General features: G+C 46.2%; 1 protein-coding gene across 4 annotated transcripts in view; it reads left to right on the top strand.

Annotated features, from left to right (window-relative positions):
- The window catches only part of CLUAP1 (clusterin associated protein 1), a 39,388-nt gene extending 19,144 nt beyond the window's left edge, over positions 1-20,244 (top strand). Inside the window, exons 8-14 of one of the 4 annotated variants that reach the window (XM_030799191.1) lie at positions 2,737-2,878; positions 5,973-6,045; positions 9,730-9,837; positions 11,944-11,999; positions 12,257-12,313; positions 15,792-15,985; positions 19,823-20,244. In XM_030799191.1, coding sequence (XP_030655051.1) covers positions 2,737-2,878; positions 5,973-6,045; positions 9,730-9,837; positions 11,944-11,999; positions 12,257-12,313; positions 15,792-15,938 — 583 coding nt within the window. In that variant the 3' untranslated portion in view covers positions 15,939-15,985; positions 19,823-20,244. Of the gene's footprint in view, positions 1-2,736; positions 2,879-5,972; positions 6,046-9,729; positions 9,838-11,943; positions 12,000-12,256; positions 12,314-15,791; positions 18,696-18,776; positions 19,703-19,822 lie in introns of those variants that run through there. The other 3 variants (XM_030799190.1, XM_012497274.2, XM_003269215.4) reach the window with 3 other exon arrangements.
- The last annotated feature ends 563 nt before the right edge of the window (positions 20,245-20,807 follow it).

The following is a 20,807-nucleotide window of genomic DNA, read 5'->3' as shown; positions in this document are numbered from 1 at the left end:
TAAAAGAAAAAAAAAAAGTTAGAACAAAGACTTAAGAGAATAGAATGTGATCTTAACTATTCTCAAGCAATGAAAAAAAGCCTGACATGAGGATATCTTCACCTCAAAATGTACATGTGTTGCCTGTCGTAACAAGCAGATGGCTAAACTCATTCTCCTTGCTGCTTGCAGTATGTCTGGAAAACTGCTTAATGCTTGAACTGCCCTTTAAGCTTTTATAGCTTCTTGGAACTCAAGGCAGAGTAAGTGAATCCAGACGGGGAAATCGAGACGTGGTCTCCTAAGATCTTGCCATAAATTAGGTAGAAACAGAAACATACTCCTGCCTGTTTGTTGGCATAGATTTTAGACTTTATTTAAACCTTGATCATTCCTCACCAGTCAGTAGTTCGTCTTTCTTCCTACTTTACCTCATTGGAAATATATTTCCCAGGAATACCGATGGAGAATAGTGGTGCTGGCCCTCTCTCTCTTCTCTTCCTCTTTCTGTGCCTCTTTCCCTCCCCCATGCTTCTGCTCTTTCTCCCTTTTCATTCTCCCTTTATTTTTCTTTCTTCTTGGCTCCCTCCTCTTCCCAGCTGCCTGCTCTGCTGGAATGTTTTGCCTTTTTGGATATTGGTGGCTGGCTACACCCTGGCCACTGTCCCGAGGTCTTTGGGGAGGCAGCACCTGGAGGCAGCGACGGTAACCACAGGGAGCGCCCTCGCTCCTCCCTGCCCAGCGCAAGGCCGAGGCCCTTCCCCTCCTGAAACTGGCTCTTTACCTCTGGAGCCTCACAGAGGAACAAAAAAACAGAAGTCAGTGCCGCCAGATAGATTGAGCTCCTTGACACATTCCATCTTTAAAGCATGAATTCATTTTTGTTAAGCTCCAAATCCTTTTAACAGAAAAGTCTCTTTGTTTTGCTCTAGTTCAAAAGATTATAATTATTACTTAGTTTATCTGCTTATATTTTTAAAAGAGTAGAATTTTCCCTTTAAGGTCAATAATAAGAAAAAAAGAAAAAGTTCAGCAAACCAGTATAGATTTTTATGTTTTTTTGTGGTTTTTCTTTTTTTTTGAGATGGAGTTTCGCTCTTGTTGCCCAGGCTGGAGTGCAATGGCGCAATCCCGGCTCACTGCAACCTCCCATTCCCGGATTCAAGCGATTCTCCTGCCTCAGCCTCTCAAGTTGCAGGGATTACCGGTGGCTGCCACCACGCCCAGCTTATTTTTGTATTTTTAGTAGAGACAGAGTTTCACCATGTTGGCCAGGCTGCTCTTGAACTCCTGACTTTGTGATCCACCTGCCTTGGCCTCCCAAAGTGCTGGGATTACAGGCGTGAGTCATCATGCCTCGCCTTTTAAAATTTTTTTTTATTGTTTAAAAACCTCTTTAGACTGGGCACAGTGATTCACGTCTATAATCCCAGCATTTTGAGAGGCCAAGGCGGGCAGATCGCTTGAACTCAGGGGTTCAAGACCAGCCTGGGTAACATGGCGAAACCCCATCTCTACAAAAAAAAAATACAAAAAATTGCCGGGCATAGTGGCACATGTCTGTAGTCCCAGCTACTTGGGGGCCTGAGCCAGGAGGATCACCTGAGCCCAGGCGTTCGATGCTGCGGTGAGCCATGATCACACCACTGCACTGTAGCCTGGGTGACAAAGTGAGACCCTGTCTCAACAAACAAAAAAAAACGCCAGCTTTAATTTGTAACAACCTGTGGTCCCCTTTTTAGAGGATTGCTTTAAATTTGTAATATCCTGAGAGTAGAACATTATTATTTCTTTTGAGATGGACTCTCTCTGTGTTGCCTAGGCTGGAGTGCAGTGGCGCAATCTCGGCACGCTGCCACCTCTGCCTGCCAGGTTCAAGCGATTCTCCTGCCTCAGCCACCCGAGTAGCTGGGATTACAGGCATGCGCCACCACGCCTGGCTAGTTTTTGTATTTTTAGTAGAGACGAGGTTTCACTATGTTGGCCAGGCTGGTCTCAAACTCCTGATCTCAGTTGATCCGCCCGCCTCGGCCTCCCAAAGTGCTGGGATTACAGGCGTGAGCCACCGCACCCAGCCAACAGTAGAACATTATACCCAAATAAGATAATATATATATTTTGAGAGATGTGTCTGGTATGTGATTTTTTGCCTTTAGAGATGGGGTCTCAGTGTGTCACCCAGGCTGAAGGGCTGGAGTGCCATGGCAAGGTCAGAGGATCCTCACTCACTGCAGCCTTGAACTCCAGGGCTCAATCCTGCTCCTACTTCAGCCTCCCAAAGTGCTAGGGTTACAGGTGTGAGCCGATGTGCCCAGCCCAATCATTTTTAACTCTGAGATTATGGTATATTGAAATGAAATAAAGATTATAAAATTTATTGGTATATTTAATTTTTGTTTAAAATGCATTCCTATCTATATTTATGCATAGAAAAGTCTGGAAGGATGTATGTCAACTATCAAGCGCTTATACCTGGTGATGGGATTATCAGTAATTTTTACGTCATTCTTCATACTTTCAGGATTATTTCAAGTTTTTACAAAGAGCGCATCTTACTTATGATGAAAAAGAAGTATGTTCATTTTGCGGGGAGAAAGGAGAAAAGGGAAAATATTTTTAAGCAGTTACAAGAATGAAGGACCTTCTCTAATTAAGGGTTTCCAGAGAAAGCCGCCATGGAGTCTGAAACTGTGAATACCCATTTCAAACTACTGCATATAAATCACCTTTCCTTTTTATTTCATTTGCTTCTTTTAGGCCGTGTTTTATGGATGAGTATGAGAAGACTGAGGAAGAATTACAAAAGCAGTATGACATTTATCTGGAGAAATTTCAAAATCTGACTTACCTGGAACAACAGCTTGAAGACCATCATAGGATGGAGCAAGAAAGGTTTGAGGTGAGCTGAGCCTGTCCTCTGTTCAGCCATTCCTTCTGGTGTGTTATTTTGTACTAGGTGACAGGTCATTTTGTTAATATCATTGTAAAAAAATATCAGTACATGTTTTTTCTCCCTGGTCAGTCTGAGGATTGCTTATGTAATGCGTTTGTTTTGCTGGCAGTGCACCCTGGACTCCAGGGTTGTCAAATCTTTGATGTCATATTTCATCAGGTTTAGTCAGTTAAGAGAACAGACAGGGCCGACATGAGGCCTGTGCGGCTGCATAAGACCCTGTGCCGACGTGGGGCCTGTGCTTGCTTTCAGGCCCTGTTGTCACCGTCTTGAAATTCATAATAATTTTTAAGTGCATTTGATTTTCCACTGATCCCAAAAATTATGTAGCTGGTCTTGAGTGCAGATTTAAAAGCTTGCTTGGCTTTGGGGGGCCAAGATGAGTGGATCACTTGAGGTCAGGAGTTCGAGAGCACCCTGGCCAACGTGGTGAAACCCCACCTCTCCTAAAAATACAAAAAATTAGCCAGGTGTGGTGGTACACACCTGTAGTCCCAGCTACTCAGGAGGCTGAGACAGGAAAATCGCTTGAACCTGAGAGGCAGAGGTTGCAGTGAGCCACGATCATGCCACTCTACTCCAGCCTGGACAACAGAGCAAGATCCCGTCTCCAAAAATAAGAAAATAAAGCTTGCTTAGTCAGTTCACATAAAGATTTTCAAGGCAAGGTGCGATGGCTTATACTTGTAATCCCAGCACTTTGGGAGGCTTAGGCAGGAAGATCCTTCGATCCCAGGAGTCTGAGACCAGTTTGGGCAACATAATGAGACCCTGTCTCTACAAAGAAGTAAAAATAAATGAGCTGGGCATGGTGTTACACATCTATTGTCTCAGCTACTTGGGAGGCTGAGACGGAAGGATTGCTTGAGCCTGGGAGTTTGAAGTTGGAGTGAGCCATGATCATGCCACTGCACTCCAGCTTGGTTGACAGAGCAAGACCCTGTCTCAAAAAGAAAAAAAGAAGCGGGGGCTAGGCGCAGTGGCTCATGCCTATAATCCCAGCACTTTGGGAGGCCACAGCGGGTGGATCACAAGGTCAGGAGTTTGAAATCAGCTTGTCCAAGATGGTGAAACCCCGTCTACTAAAAATACAAAATTTATCTGGTATGGTGGCGGGCGCCTGTAATCCCAGCTACTCGGGAGGCTGAGGCAGGAGAATTGCTTGAACCCAGGAGGCAGAGGTTGCAGTGAGCCGAGATTGTGCCACTGCACTCTAGCTTGGGTGACAGAGCAAGACACCATCTCAAAAAAAAAAAGATTTTCAAGTCCTGGTTAATTGAATGACCAAAATAGCTCATTGGAGATTGTTTTGTAAAGAGGAATGGCAGTTTATTGATTGATTGTGGGAAATATGTGTGGCCTTGAACCTGACCGACCATCTTACAGGTTCCTCTCGTGCCCGTGGGTAAGGCCATTTAGGAAAGAGTGTTTCAGACCCGAGCAGGAGTTGATAAATGTGGAATTTAGAGCAAAGGAAATTGAACCAAGTTGTGATCAGTTTTTGAATTGCCCTATCCTTAACCTGAGAATGGTCATTTAGACTCCATTTTCATCATAAAATTGGTCTGTAGTCTCCCCTTCTCATGCCCTTGACAGCTTTTGGTATTAAGGTTATGCTAGGTTTCTTACAATCCTGAGCATTTGAATTTGGCAGAGCTATTTTGTTGTCCAGGAGGGCTAACTGGGAGTACCTAATGCATCCGTGTGGACACATGTCATCTTGATGAGGAATTCATTACCAGCATTACTCTGTGGCAGAGGCAGGCCATAGAGAAATGGTACAGGACAGGCACATTTCGAGGGCAATGGAAAGAGCCTGGAGTTTAGAACATTTTAAACATTGGGTATCTGGGAAGGAACAGTCAAGGGCAGTGAAAAGAAACGTTGGCCATTTTGTTGTATTATCTGGGGCCACCTCTGGGTTCAAAGAACAAACCAAACAGTATGCCTCAGAATGGCAGGTAGGTGGCCCAGGAAGCTTCCGAGGGAGCCCCTCTACCCTACCCTTCCTTCCACAAGTACATCTCGTTTTCTCTTACTCTCGCTCTCTGTCCTTAGAATACCTGTTCCCTCGAAATACCCCATGCCTGAAGCACAGTGCTTTATTTTTAATGTTTAGAACAACAACAATATATAAAGCCAACTTCCTCCCTCTGTCTGTCCCTCCCCCTGCCCCCCGTCTCTCTCTGTCTCTTTCTGTTTCTCAACAGGGTCTCACTCTGTTGCCTGCCACTCTGTCTGGACCGCAGGGTGTGATCATAGCTCACTGTATAGCCTCAGACCTCCTGGGCTCAAACAATCCTCCCACCTCAGCCTCTTGGGTAGCTGGGACTATAGGCACTTGCCACCATACCTGGCTAAATTTTTAAAATTTGTTGTAGAGTTGAGGTTTCCCTATGTTGCCCAGGCTGGTCTCAAACTCCTGGGCTCAAGTGATCCTCTTGCCTTGGCCTCCCAAAGCACGGGGGTTACAGGTGTGAGCCACCACGCCCAGCCCCCATTCTCTTTCTTGATAATAATCAAGGCCACATTTTATGATCTGAGATACTCCCTCCTGTCCCAACCCCTGTTCCCTTCCTTACCTGTCCCACCATTTAGCATCTTTTGAGCTGGAATCTGAAGGCAGGGGAGGAAAGATAAATGATAAAATCTATACTTTCTTCCTTTCAAAGCAAGAGGCCTGTCTCTGCCCTAAAGTTAGATGTGTCTGTTCTGTGTCCCCAGGTCATACAGGCACGCATGGTGGGCATTTAGTTCTCCTCAGAGGCAGGGAAGTGCAGTCGGAGAAGCATGGGGTGGGGCAGCTGCTTCACTCTGGGCGCCCCTGTCCACCAGGCCACGAGGCAACCTCAGAGAGAAAAGGCAATAAGTTTCGGGACCCCGGAGTTGCTCAGGCGTGTTAATTCTCTTCCCCTTCCTTGAGTTTAGCTCTTTTTTTGTTCTGTAGCACAAACTTAGCAGTCCCTACACAGTGGTGAAGAAGAATAGAACAATCCAGAAAAGGGCCATCTCTCCTGAGTCTGTTTTTCCTCTTCCACAGGAAGCTAAAAACACTCTCTGCCTGATACAGAACAAGCTCAAGGAGGAAGAGAAGCGCCTGCTCAAGAGTGGAAGTAAGGCTGGGCTTTGTAGATGAGCAGTTAACTCTGGACTAGCATTTTCAGCCTTGAGATATAGATATATAGATATATATATATAGATATATATCTATATATTTTTTTAAAATGTATTTTCTTCTTTTTTTCAGCAGGTTTTTTTTTTTTTTTTACCATAGTAAGAACACTTCACTTTACATCTTCAATTTTGAAAAGTATAATAAATTATTGTTGACTATAGGTACAAAAATATTTTCAAAAGGCAGTTTTCTCACAACTTCTATATTGGGTACCATTGTATTCACTCAAGAGTCTGGTTTAAATATAGCATTTAAAACACATTTTGTTCTTGTGTCAGTTAAGATAGTATTTTCCCCTGTTTAAATGATAGTTTGAATTATATATGATGCATAACTATAAGAAAACGTGGCCCTAGAGGTGTGTAGGGTTCTCTATTTTCAGGCTGAATGATGGAAAGCAAGCACTGGGATGCAGTGCAGGGAGAGGGGCCACTCGCTTCGTGATGGTCCCCATGCTGCTGAGATGCCCCCCGTAATCCAGAATGGCTCAGCAAGACACTCAGCTGGAGAGACACAAGGTTACGTCCATACAAGGCCTAGATTCCGGGAAAGAGCTCTCTGTGACCAGGCAGCTTCCCTTATCCCTGTGTGGGCGGCAAGCCACCCAGGTGCTGAGGCAAGAGACCGAGGGCACGAGCTGTTCCAGTATAATAAAATATATAAAATAAGAATAGTTATACTAGATATAGATCATAGATATGATTATATATATCATTAATCATTAGTTTATAGCAGTTACTCTTTATTCCAATATCATAATAATCCTGGCTCTACAATCATAACCTAGGAAAAAACAGGCCATACAGAGATAGGAGCTGAGGGGACATGGTGAGAAGTGACCAGAAGACAGGAGTGTGAACCTTCTGTTATGCCTGGACAGGGCCACCAGAGGGCTCCTTGGTCTAGCGGGAACGCCAGCATCTGGGAAGACACCCGTTGCCAAGTGGACGGTGGTCTAGCAGTAGCATCAGTGTGAAGGAAAAACACCTGCTACTTAGCAGACCCTCCCTTTCCCCTGGGAAGTTTAGAGAAGACTTTACTCCTCCACCACTTGTGGAGGGCCTGACATCAGTCAGGCCCGCCCGCAGTTATCTGGAGGCCTAACCGTCTCCCTGTGATACTGTGCTTCAGTGGTCATGCCCCTAGTCTGCCTTCATGTTCTGTCCTGTACACCTGGCTCTGCCTTTTAGATAGCAGTAGCAAATTAGTGAAAGTACTAAAAGTGTCTGATAAGCAGAAATAATGGCGTAAGCTGTCTCTCTCTCCTCTCTCTCTCTCTGCCTCAGCTGCCAGGCAGGGAAGGGCCCCCTGTCCAGTGGATACATGACCCATGTGACCTTACCTATCACTGGAGATGGCTCACACTCCTTACCCTGCCCCTTTGTCTTGTATCCAGTAAATATCAGCGCAGCCTGGCATTTGGGGCCACTACCGGTCTCCACGTCTTGGTGGTAGTGGTCCCCTGGGGCCAGCTGTCTTTTCTTTTATTTCTTTGTCTTGTGTCTTTATTTCTACACTCTCTCGTCTCTGCACACGGGGAGAAAACCCACCGACCCTGTGGGGCTGGACCCTACATCCCTGAACTTCAGTGTCAAGTCACTGTCAGGGACCAGTAGCAGCCCAGGCTCTTCCTGCTGAATTGACGGACTTGTTGCATGGAGTTCCTCCTCCTCTTGCTGGTTGCCGTTTCTTTTCTTCAGAGTGAAATATTCTATTCGCTCTCATGTTGAGGGCAGCATACTTGAGGCATCAGGCCCACACACATGCTCCCACACGTTCTGTCTCTGTCTTTCTCTTTCTTTGCCATTTCCCTTGTATCTCTCTCATTTTGCACCTGTTCTATGACTCTCTTGTCTGAATCTCAGGAAACTTTGGAGGAAGGATAGGGACTGCTGGGAAATCCTCCAGGAACAAGGTTAGGAAATTTGAAGGGCCTGTCTAGCCAAAGCAGCCCTCCCCTTTTTAGTTCCATGTCAGCCAGGAGCGTGTGAAGCAGCCCTCAGTGATCAGCCTGCATGGGGTTTGTCCCTTGCGAGAGGCCCAGCTCAGCTAGGAGCCCTGGTTCATTGCTTGCATCCCATTCTGTCCCTGGGCCAGGATGCTAAGACCTGCCATTCTGATCTTGCTTTATTCACCAAGATTTACCTCTGTCTTTTCTTCTAGGAGTTCTATAGTTTTAGCTCTTACATTTACCACTTTGAGTTAATTTTTGTATATGGTTTGAGATAGGGGGTCCAACTTCATTCTTTTGCATGTGGCTATTCAGTTGTCCTATTATCATTTGTTGAAAAGACTATTATTTCCCCATTGAATTATACTGGCATGTTGTCAGCCAGTATAATTCTGAATTTTAATTGTCACTGTCAGCTCAGTGGTTTCAGTGTCAGCATGCATTAATGTCTTAGTCTGTTTTGTGCTGCTATAACAGAATACCTGAGACTGGGTAATTATATATTTTACATAAAATATATACAGCATTATATATATGGATACATGCAGTCATCCCTCAATATCTGCAGAGAACTGGTGCCAGAACCCACCCGTGGATACCAAAATCCACAGATGTTCAAGTCCTTTTCATATAACCTATGCACATCCTCCCATATACTTTAAATCATCTGTAGATTACACAAAATACCTAACATAATGCCTATACATCACTTCATTCGCATGGATTCAACATAGTACTTGGCATGTGGCAAATTCAAGTTTTGCTTTTTGGAACTTTGTAGATCTTTTTTGACCTTTGTAGATTTTTTTTCCAAATAATTGTAGATTTTTTTTCCAAATAATTCAGATCCATGGTTGGCTGAACCCATGGATGTGAAATCCATGGATACAGAGGGCCACTTTTGTGTGTGTGTATGTGTGTGTGTGTGTGTATGTGTGTGTAGTTTATCTATATATGACATATTTTATTATATATAATATATAATGTATATTTTATATAACATGACATATGTCATAATGTATATGACATTGTCATATATATGACAATTATATAACATATATATAATATATTAGTATTAGGTTATATTATTATCATTATAATCAGAAGCTTACTTGTCTGAAACTTAATGAGCCACAGTTCTAGGGGTAAGTCCAAGATCAAGGAGCTGCATCTTGCTGCACCATCCCATGGCAGAAGGGCAAAGAGAGGGTGAGAGAGAGCAAGAGATCAAACTCACAGCCTCAAGCCCTTTTATAACCAGCATTAATCTATTCTTCAAGGTGGAGCCCTCATGACGTAAACACCTCCCAGTATGCCCCACCTCCCAACACTGTTGCACTGAGATTTCAGTTTCCAACACATGCTTTTGGGAGACACATTGAAATCATATGATAGCAATTGACTTTAGTCTACCTGCTCACTTCTCAGGTCTGTATTGGTTTGAGTTGTAAGAAGAAATCTTACTGAGCCTGAGGTACACGTATTAATTTTATTTTAAAATTGATTATATAATTTGATTTGCATTGCATGGGATCAGGATTTAATGTCTTAATTTCCTGGATGGAATAAGAAATGAACAAATGACTTTCGCACACAAACCTTACCGGGCAGAGCTGTTTAGTTGCGATGATGAAGCCACTCCTTTGTTTTACCTGCTTGTGTTGCTGCCAGGTAACGATGACTCGGACGTAGACATCCAGGAGGATGATGAATCCAACAGTGAGTTGGAAGAAAGGCAGCTGCCCAAGCCGCAGACAGCCATGGAGATGCTCATGCAAGGTACCCCGGCGTCTTTTGCTGGACTTCCTCCCTGTGCCCCGTTTCACAGAATACCTGGCCACGACTGGGGCAGGCTGCTTAGTGTTGAGGCCCACAAGCGCACTGTGAATGGCCCCTAGAAGCAGCTCTTGCTCACGTTTATCCTGTCCTGTTGTTTATGGCTGTTGAACTGCTCAGTGGTCATGTTTGCTCCTAATATTCTTACTTGTCTGTGATCCCAAGACTGGATGGTTCATATTTATGGCTTGGTATTTCTCACAGAGCCACAGGAACACATCGCCTCTGCCACTCTCAGTGCAGTGATATACCTAATAGTCTGAGAATTAATGCAGAAAGGGACTTAAATGAGTATCTCTGCCTTAAAAATAAGTTCTTCTAATTCCTTTACTCCTCACAAAAGATTCAAGCAACAAAGCTCAGCGCAGTGGTGCACGCCTTATTCCCAGCTACTCAGGAGGCTGAGGCAGAAGGATCATTTGAGCCCAGGAGCTCAGAGCTGTAGTATGTGATGATTGTGTCTGTGAATAGCCACTGCACTCCGGCCTGGGCAACATAGAGGGGCTCTTAAAACTAAGTTAAGCTGGGCGCAGTGGCTCACACCTGTAATCCCAGCACTTTGGGAGGCCGCGGCAGGTGGATCCCAAGGTCAAGAGATTGAGACCATCCTGGCTAACACGGTGAAACCCCGTCTCTACTAAAAATACAAAAAAAATTAGTTGGGTGCTGTGGCGGGTGCCTGTAGTCCCAGCTACTCGGGAGGCTGAGGCAGGAGATTGGCATGAACCAGGGAGGCGGAGCTTGCAGTGAGCCGAGATTGCGCCACTGCACTGCAGCCTGGGCGACAGAGTGAGACTCTGTCTCAAAAAAAAAAAAAAAAGTTAAAAAAAGACTCAGGCAACAAAATTTGTAGAGCGAATGTGAATTCTGTCCTGGGGTCTTCCGCATGTCCCACTCCCACCGCGGAGGGCTCATGGCTAGTGGCCAGGGTGGATGTGTCTTTACAGATTACCTTTCTGTGCATATACATACGCACACACATACACACACAAAGATCACCTGAAAAAAATGTAACCTGAGTGCAACCAGACGGTATGTATGGTTCTGCAACTTGCTTTTGTTTTTAAAAATCAAATACAATTGGAACTCTTCCTCTGTCAGTAATAGATATGCTCCCTAATTTTTTTTTTTTTTTGAGACAAAGTCTCGCTCTTGGTCCCCAGGCTGGAGTGCAGTGGCTTGATATTGGCTCACTGCAACCTCCGCTTCCCGGAGGGAGCGATTCTCCTGTAATCCTGAGTAGCTGGGGTTACAGGCCTGCACCACCACACCCAGCTAATTTTTGTATTTTTAGTAGAGACGGGGTTTCACCATGTTGGCCAGGCTGGTCTCGAACTCCCAACCTCAGGTGATCCACCCGCCTTGGCCTCCCAAAGTGCTGGGATTACAGGCGTGCGCCATCACTCCTGGCCTGCCCCCTACTTTTTAATGGCTATGTCATATTCCTAGCAGGACTGTACCCATGATTTACTGGGCGTTCTCACACTGATATTTATTTCCCCTCTTGTCCTTGTCTGTACATCTTTCTGCATGTCTGCATATCTTTGGGTTGCATCGTTAAAAGTCAAATTCTTAGGTCAAAGGTTCTGTAAATTTTTATTTTAATACTATAAAATTCTCCTATATTTGCCTTTAAAAACATTTCTTATCTACCATCTGTTAATGTTTGGAGCACAGTTGCTTTTTTTTTTTTTTGGAGACAGAATCTCATTCTGTCGTTCAGACTTGAGTGCAGTGGCGTGATCTCAGCTCACTGCAACCTTTGCCTCCCGGTTTCAAGTGAGTCTCCTGCCTCAGCCTCCCGAGTAGCTGAGACTACAGGTGTGAACCACCATACCTGGCTAATTTTTTAAAAGATTTCTGTAGAGATGAGGTTTCATTATGTTGCCCAGGCTGGCCTCAAACTCCTGGCCTCCCTTTTCAGCCTCCCAAAGTCCTGGGATTGTATGCAAAAGCCAACATGCCTGGCCAGAAAACAAATCTTGAATGCTATTTCCTGCTTTATTTTCCAAGATTTTGATGACTTCTTCATGCTTTTCTTGTTCTCAGGAAGACCTGGCAAACGCATTGTGGGCACGATGCAAGGTGGAGACTCCGATGACAGTGTAAGTCCCCAGCTCCCCTCAGCGCTTGTGTGCGCTCTGGGTCTGGCTGTCCCCATAGATGGGAGTGGCTGAGTTGCTGCCAGCAGCCAGGGAGCCGTCTATGGTCAGCCCGGCCGTGCCTCGATGCATGGCAGGGTTTGGCCTCATGAGGCTGTGGACTCTTCCTTGCTCGTGGATGGCTCATTTATTTTCAAGTGAATGTGCTTGCTCTGCTTTTTTCGCCTTCTCACTGTTCTTTCCATTCTCGCTTTCCAAAGATGGAAGCAGCAACAGCTCTCTTAGGTAAATGCAAGACTTCCAGCTCCAAGAAGCAGGTTGGTTTTCTGTTCTGCCTCATGTGTTTGTGGGTGTCTGTCAGCCCTCCCGGGGCCAGCCAGGGCCTCTCCCTAGGAGTGATGCTTCGTCTCTCCTGGGCAAAAAGCCACTCAAAAGGGATCCCGTGGTGACAGCGGGATCACTGAAGGCCCTTGTGCTAAAGAGGAGGCGCAAGCACGGAGCCTGGAGATGGGGAAAGCTCAGGCTGGGCAGTCCTCAGGCCGTGGGCCGTAACCTAGAAATGAAGGAGGACGCCGAGGGCTGGGCTCGGGACCAGCCCTCCTCCCTGCTCTGTGCTGGGGACAGAACGGTGAAGCAGCACTGGCCCCAGACCAGGCCCTCAAGGTGCCAGGCATGAGGCTGAGACATCAGGCTGCCTTGAGCTTTACTGAGAGGGTAAAGCCTTACTCCAGGGTAACTCCCTGGAGCACTTAACCAAGAGGGGAGTCTAGGGGTCCTCGGTGGGGTCCGGTCATCAGGGCTCTGCCGGCCATTGCTCAAACCTACGTTCTTTGTTGCATCCCTGGCAGTGCTGCTCAGCCCACACAGCGAAGGGCAGCTAGACAGAGACTGACTCCAGGCTGCCTCCATTGGTGGATACACCTGTGTCTGGGGCATGGCACTAGTGGCTGCATAGAGACAGAAACAGGGCCGTGTGTTCTTGCACACAGATTCACGCACCCACAGTCTGTGCTGCTGCGGAATTCACAGTGAGGAGAGGCTGCTCAGGCTTGCCAGCAGGATGCACAGAGATCAGGCCTTGAATTCACAGGGCACAGTCTGTAGAGAAGCAGAGAGAGCAACTAGAAAATAATTTTCCTAACAAGCTCGGGTGTGGATGGTAAATAGCTTCTCTCCTTCTTGCCCACCCAAGACAGAAGCAGAGGGAGTGTGGCTTGGGCGCTGGGGATGCTGAGGCAGCACTGCCTGCCTCTTTTCTAGGGTTTGCCTTCTCTCTTCTCAGAGCAAAAGCATTAGTTGCAGCTGAGCTTTATTCTCTCAGAGCAAATGCATTAGTCGCAGCTGAGCTTTATGCCTGGTGGTCACTTGTTTATTTCAAGGAGGCTCTGTCCATGCAGCCCTCCAGGCACAGGGTTCCATGCTTACGTGTTCAGGCATCCAACACCTGTCTGTTGAGTGCCTGCCACATGGCAGTGCTGTCGTGGATTATGGGGAATGCAGCAGGGGGCAGAGACAAGCCCCCACTTCATGGCTCACACGCCAGCAATAATGATGGATTGTCGGATCAGGGCTCATGGTGTTAACAGGAGGAATAACAGCTTCAGGGGACATGGAGTGACAGGGAACAAGGAGGGGGTGGCATCTTCCATGAGGTCAGTGAAGGGCTGTGATGTGGTGGTGTTTGAGCAGGGCCTGAGTGGAGGGAGTGAGCGCATGGGTTGACGGCACCTGGGCATGTGGAATGCACTCCTCACGTCGAGGAGCAGAGGCAGCTGGTGTGACTGTGGGTGAGTGAGAGAGGCAGCAGGGGCCATGCAGAGCCTTGCAGGGTGAGATGAAGACTCTGTGTTTTCTCTGAGTGTGAGGGGAAGGCCCTGAAGAATCATGAGCCCAGAAGGATCAAGAGCTGATCCCTGTTTGAGAGAAGCCGGTTAGGAGGCGCCTGCATCCGTGGAGGTCAGAGGTGACGGTGCTTGGCCGAAGGTGTGGCAGCAGAGGTGTTGAGAAGTGGTCAGGTCCTGGGTCTGTCTCTAAGATCCATCAGCTTTTGTGAATTGATTGGACATCAGCTGTTAGAGAAAGAGAGAAATGAGGGTGCCTGGGCTGGGTCTAATCAGCAGAAAGCAGAGTTTCATTTTCTGAGATGGGGCTGACTTGACAAAGGGGCTTGGAGGGCAGATCGAAAGTTTGATTTTGGACATTCTGAATGTGACAACCACATGCTAGGGTTGAGTAGCCAGGTGGAATTTAAGTCTGGATTTCAAGGGCCACGTCTGGGCTAGAGATTGAATTTTGGGAGCCACCCTTATTTGGTTGGTATCTAAGCCACAAGGATAGATGTGACTGCCTAGGGAGAGCAAGTAGAACGAGAAGAGAGGCGACCCAAGGTCCTGGGCTCCATCTGCCCTGCAGAGGACGGGGAGGAAGGGGCAGGCAGGGGAGGCTGAGGGGCGTCATCAGTGAAGAAGCGGGACCTGGACTAGAGAAGGGGCCCTGGGGGATGGAGAAGATGGGTTTTAAGGATGAAGGGGGGGGCCGGGCGCGGTGGCTCACGCCTGTAATCCCAGCACTTTGGGAGGCCGAGGCGGGCGGATCACAAGGTCAGGAGATCGAGACCATCCTGGCTAACACAGTGAAACCCCGTCTCTACTAAAAATACAAAAAATTAGCCGGGCGAGGTGGCGGGCGCCTGTAGTCCCAGCTACTCGGGAGGCTGAGGCAGGAGAATGGCGTGAACCCCGGGGGGCGGAGCCTGCAGTGAGCCGAGATCGCGCCACTGCACTCCAGCCTGGGCGACAGCGAGACTCTGTCTCAAAAAAAAAAAAAGATGAAGGGGTGATTCCACAGCTCAAGCAGGATGAGGCCTGATTATCAATCCCAATCCGTTGAATGTTCCGTCTTGACAGGAGCAGTGCTGGGGTCAGTAGGTGAGAGCCCGGGGGAACTGAAGCAGTCGTGAGGGGCACAGGTGCAGACAGTGAGTTCAACGACTCGCTCAGGAGCTCTGTGTGAGGGGAGAGAGACGGGGCAGAGCAGCTGGAGAGGAAGGTGGGATTATGTTTGGGGTTTTTTTCCAAGAAGGAAATTACAGCATGTGTGTGCACCGGCGGGAATGATCTAGATAGAATGACCAGCCATCCTGGTTTACATGGGACGCAGGACTTGGCGTTTTAAAGCTGGGCTGAGTTGGTCGCCCTGGATCTGATGAGGAGAGAGAGGGTGTGTCTTTCACTTTGCTCCCCCTTTTTTTTTTTTTTTTTTTTGAGACAGAGTCTTGCTTTGGAGCGCAGTGGTGCAATCTCGGCTCACTGCACCTCCACCCCCCAGGTTCAAGCGATTCTCCTGCCTCAGCCTCCGGAGTAGCTGGGATTCACTTTGGTCCTCATACCAATGCCTATGTTGCTTTCCATCCACAATCTGCAAAAGGCCACAACAGGCCTCCCTTCCCTCTCTCCAAGCCCCTGTCCTTCTTGCCATCTGTAGGGGGAGTCTCTGGGTCCACTGGCCCTCAGTGCAGACCTAGAGTGCTTCTTAGACACTGTGGGAAAGCCAGCCCCTGCAGCACCACACCCAGATGCACCTGGAGTTTGGAGGCTTCTGGTTGGATGATAAATTCTAGCCGGCAGTACATAGCCTCGGTCCCATCCGTATGCCCTCCCACAGCCTGCTTGCCACTCTGCCAGCCTCTTCCTTCACACAGGAATGCTGCTATAGAAATGGAGGCAGAGAATCTTAGGACAAGATGTCAGGAATGAGGTGGGACCCCCCGTTGCTTCTGCCATTTTTTTCCTGTAGGAGGACTCGGAGGAGAGTGAAATTGACATGGAAGATGATGATGAGGATGACGATTTGGAAGACGAGAGCATTTCTCTCTCACCAACCAAGCCCAATCGAAGGGTCCGGAAACCTGAACCCCTGGATGAGAGTGACAATGACTTCTGACCCTTTTGCCAAGGGACTCTGGCAGATTAAAACCCTCAGACTTGTAGGTAAATGGGAACTTAGAAGATTAGGAAGGTAACGCCTGTTTTGTTCACTAAGCTGGCTGGACTCATGATTACTGAAGCAATACTTATTTCTGCTTTAGCCTCCTATGTTTGCATTCCATGAAGCTTAAATAAGAATTGAAGCAAATCCCTAAGATTTTTTTTTTCCACCTTATTTATCTCCTAAAAGTTGAGGAATGCATGTGTTCTTAGTGATTCACACCCACGGGACAAAAACTCAAGGAGAAATAAGAGCTGGCGCCACACAAATGTTGGCTGCTTTTGTTACTATACATTTTCTCTGAGAGTCCGGCAGAGTTGGGGCTGGAACTTGGCACTGGGGACTCATGTTTGGAATCGTAGGGGCATCTGGCTGTTAATCACTTGCACCGTTGAGAACATCTCCTATATGTCGGCTTTTAATTCTAGCCCTTGTTTCATTTTGTAATCTTATTTTCTTTCTTCTGCATGTTCACAATACCAAGCATTAAATGTATTTTAGTAACGAAAATTTTCTGAAAGAAGGTTAGCTAAAGTTAAATGAAAACTTGGTTTCTTTGAAAATCAGGCAGTAGAGACAGGCTCCAGATGAGGAATCCTCCGTGTTCTCTCCGAAGCTGACATTGCTCTGGGAGTCCAGTTCATCTTGGATTACAGCCACCTTCATGTTTCCATGGCTGGTACTAAATCTGGAAACTCTGGTGACCTGGGCTGCCCTCTCGGAGACGCCAGACTCCCGTGGCAATGACAGCCGGGACACTCTCCTTCCCTCCAGCCAGGGTTTCTCTAAAGGAGCTTTGTTTTGTCTAAAGTGTGGCAAGACGTAGTGCACAACACAGGGACAAAGGCAGGTTTCCTGCAGCTCGCTACCTAAGTGTTTCTGTAGGGGAAGGAGCCAATTAAGAAAAAGTCTTGGTACAGATTCGTGTTTCTGATTTAAAACAACAACAACACAGGATTGAATTAGGTAGAGTAGTAGCACTAGAAGAATTTTTCTGTTGTGAAATTAGAAGTGGAGTTGGTTTTTTTCTTCTTTTTTTTTTTTTAATATGAAAAGTACTTAGCTGGGAGTGGTGGCAAGCGCCCTTGGGCCCAGCTACTTAGGAGTCCGAGGTGGGAGGATCACTTGAGCCCAGGAGTTTTAAACTAGCCTGGACAACTAAGTGAGACTCCATCTCTACAAAAAATTAAAAAATTAGCCAGGTGTGGAGGGGCATGCCTGTGGTCCCAGCTATTCAGGAGGCTGAGGCAGGAGAAGCACTAGAGACCAGGAGGTCGAGGCTGCACTGAGCCGTGATCATGCCACTGCACTCCAGCCTGGGTGATAGAGTGAGAACCTTTTCTTTAAAAAAAAAGAAAAAGAAAAGCATGCTGCTTGTAAAAAGCATACAGTAGGTGCAGTGGCTCACACCTGTAATCCTAGCACTTTGAGAGGCCGAAGCGGGTGGATCAACTGAGGTCAGGGGTTTGAGACCCCAGCCTGGCCAACATGGCGAAACCCCACCTCTACTAAAAATACAAAAATTAGCCCGGGCGTGGTAGCACATGCCTGTAACCCCAGCTACTGGGGAGGCTGAGGCAGGAGAATCGCTTGAACCTAGGAGGCAGAGGTTGCGGTGAGCCGAGATGGCGCCACTGCATTCCAGCCTGGGCAACAGAGTGAGACTCCATCTCAAAAAAAAAAAAAAAAAAAAAAGCATACAGTAAATTAAAAAGAAAAGCACAAAACAGTTTTCACTTATTTTACAATTAAAAAGTCAGAAGACTTCTGAAGTTATCTTTTCATACATGTATTTAACACCATATTTCATATTATTAAATAGGTTTTACTTAAAAATATAATTATTTTATTTGTACCTGTCAGATATAAATACTTATTCAGGAGTTCACAGGTTTGAAAAGATACACATAAATTTTAGGAACTTTTGAGTTATTTCTGTCATTTTTGCTTTTTTCTCTTTTCCTAAATTTTATATATAAGATTACCCCTTAAAAAAAAAAACGAAACAGCATTCAGTGAATTCACCAGTAATTTGAAATGCACCATATTGTAAATGATCCACTGACAGGGAAGCTAGCGTGTTGGAGCCATGCCAGCCACCTCAGACACCATGGCTCTAAGACGCGGAAGAGTCACTGCATCTTCTTGGATGTTACAGATTTGGTTTGCCTGAATGTGACTTGACTTCTGTTTTAAAAAAACATACAAATAAGAGTTCTGTTTTCCTTATGTGATGCTTTCCCCTAACACACTTTAACACAGAAGCCTAACCTAGCTACAAAGAGCCCATCCACAGACATAGGCAACAGCTCCAAAGGGTGTTTCATCGTGTCCTGCTTCTAGATCATCTGTTAGTTAACTGACTTTGTGCAAAGTCTCGCCATGTAGAGCACTGCCTTGCTTGACCAAGGAAGTTTCTGTCAACAGCAAGCTTTGTGTACTCTATCATTTTTATTAAAGTATTTCAGTCAATAGTGACCCATTGTAGAATGGATCCAGGAGTCACATGGGCAAGTGCTTTATGACCTGGCACCATTTGGTTTTGGTCAGGCAGCAGAGCAGACCTCAGGACCTAAGGAGGATGGTTGTGATTAGGTCAGTAGAAAACTAGCAGGCCACTGTTGATAATTATTTACTATATAATTAGAGGACTTCCTAAAATGCTTTAAAAAAATGTGTATTGATGGAAAATACAAAGGAATTTTTCAAATACTCAATTTTATTGGTAGTAGTTATCAAGAACAAAGTCCTCGGATTTCTGATGGGAAATCTGAACTACTGTTTCTCTTTTAGCTTGGACAAGAAGAAATATATCCCTCTCATTAGCACTTTAATACCAGTGTCACGTGTCTGGAGGGAAATTGTATTCATTTAGGTAAGCAACACACTACATAAATATCACAGCTGTTAGACCCAGGGGACTCTCAGGTGCCAGAATTGAGGACTCCTTTAATTGGAAGGGAGCTAAAGGGTCTACCTCCTACCTAGAAGTCCTTTCTATGTGGATATGAATTAAAGTCTCTTGTCTCTTTTGCTCTGATGCGGTCTGTGTGGGCTAGCTGGCTCTGGTGTGTCCCTGACGACAGACTGAACTCCTTAACCATTTCAGACAGCTTGAAGATGTATGATCATTATTTGAAAAGGGAGAGAGAGAGGACTCTTTGTTTTCTCCACCACTTTGGCTCCTGAGGTTTCTTCAGTGTTAGGTTTCTGTAGGGCCCAGCTTTCTCCAGCATTTGGCTACTGCAACTCTCTGTTCTGCCAAGCTCTTAACTCAGACAGAAACAATGCAAACCAGCAGACAGAGCATCACCTTAAAAGTACTAAAACAGCTGTCAATCTAGAAGTCTCTGCCCAGCAAAAACTGTCATAAATACTGCAAGACCCATGTTCAGATTTCCCCCTTTTTACAAATAATGTTTTGTTTTGTTTTATTTCCCAGCTACTACAAGTGATCCAAATGTTCTTTATAGGAGACTTTTTCCTCCAGTCTAGGATCGAGTCAAAGATCTTGCATTAAGTTTTATCTCTGTAATCTTTAATTTCATGCTATCTGCAACGTTTTGTGTTTTTCATGACATTGATGTTTTTGATGAGGTCAGGCCATTTATTCTGCAGAATATCTGTCAATTTGGAATTTTTCTAATTGTTTCTTCATGATTAGAATCAGGCAAACATTTTTTGACAAGAATACATCAGAGACGACTCCGTGGTGCATCAGACTGGGGGCATGTGATGTCTATGTGTCCCATTATTGGCGATGTTCAATTCCGTCACTTCTGTTGAGGCTGCATTTGCCAGATTTCAGATTAAGGTACCTTTTTCCCTTTGTAAATTAGGATATCACTTTTGTGGGGTGCCGTTTTGAGACTGCGAGGACATCATCTTCCCGAGTAGGCCTTCATCCATGGCCTCAGCATCCATGATGGTTCCTGTCCGGATGCTCACTTTTGAAGAAACATTTCAAACAATAGTGATTCCTTTCCAATTCAAAAGTAATCATTGCTTTATAGTCTTCATACATATTTTCTATGGTTATTTAGTTGATGAAAGCTGTTGATGTCCATTTGGATTTTTTTCCCTCCAACACAAACAGCTTCAGGAATTGGTGCCCCATAGAGGCTCAGCTTGCCTGTCTCCATGGAAACTGTGGTCACAGCAGTGGCTTTGGAAGCCTAGTAAGGAATGACATCACCGCCAGGTGCAGTGGCACACACCTGTAATCCCAGCACTTTGGGAGGCCGAGGTGGGCGGATCACTTGAGGTCAGGAGTTCAAGACCAGCCTGATCAACATGGTGAAACCCCATCTCTACTAAAAATACAAAAATTAGCTGGGTGTGGTGGTGTGTGCCTGTAGACCCAACTATTTGGGAGGCTGAGGCAGGAGAATCACTGGAACCCATGAGGTAGAGGCTACAGTGAGCTGAGATCACGCCACTGCACTCCAGCCTGGGTGACAGATTCTGTCTCAAAAATAAATAAAGAATGACATCACTGAATACATTGAATGTGCTACTGATAACCAGTGTGCCAGACTCCAGACAACATGTGCCAGGCATCACCCATGTCTTTGATTTTGTAATAAATAAAAAATGGGGCCAGGTGTGGTGGCTCATCCCTGTAATCCCAGTACTTTGGGAGGCCCAGGCTGATGAATCACCTGAGGTCAGGAGTTCGAGACCTGCCTGGCCAACGTGGTGAAACCCTGTCTCTACTAAAACTACAAAAATTAGCCGGGCATGGTGGCGGGTGCCTGTATTCCCAGCTACTGGGGAGGCTGAGGCAGGAGAATCACATGAACCCGGGAGGCGGAGGTTGCAGGG

This window comes from Nomascus leucogenys, chromosome 18 (assembly GCF_006542625.1).
Source record: "Nomascus leucogenys isolate Asia chromosome 18, Asia_NLE_v1, whole genome shotgun sequence".
Lineage (NCBI taxonomy): Eukaryota > Metazoa > Chordata > Mammalia > Primates > Hylobatidae > Nomascus > Nomascus leucogenys.
Note: the sequence above shows the minus strand (reverse complement) of the source record. Positions and strands in the feature narration are given on the sequence as shown.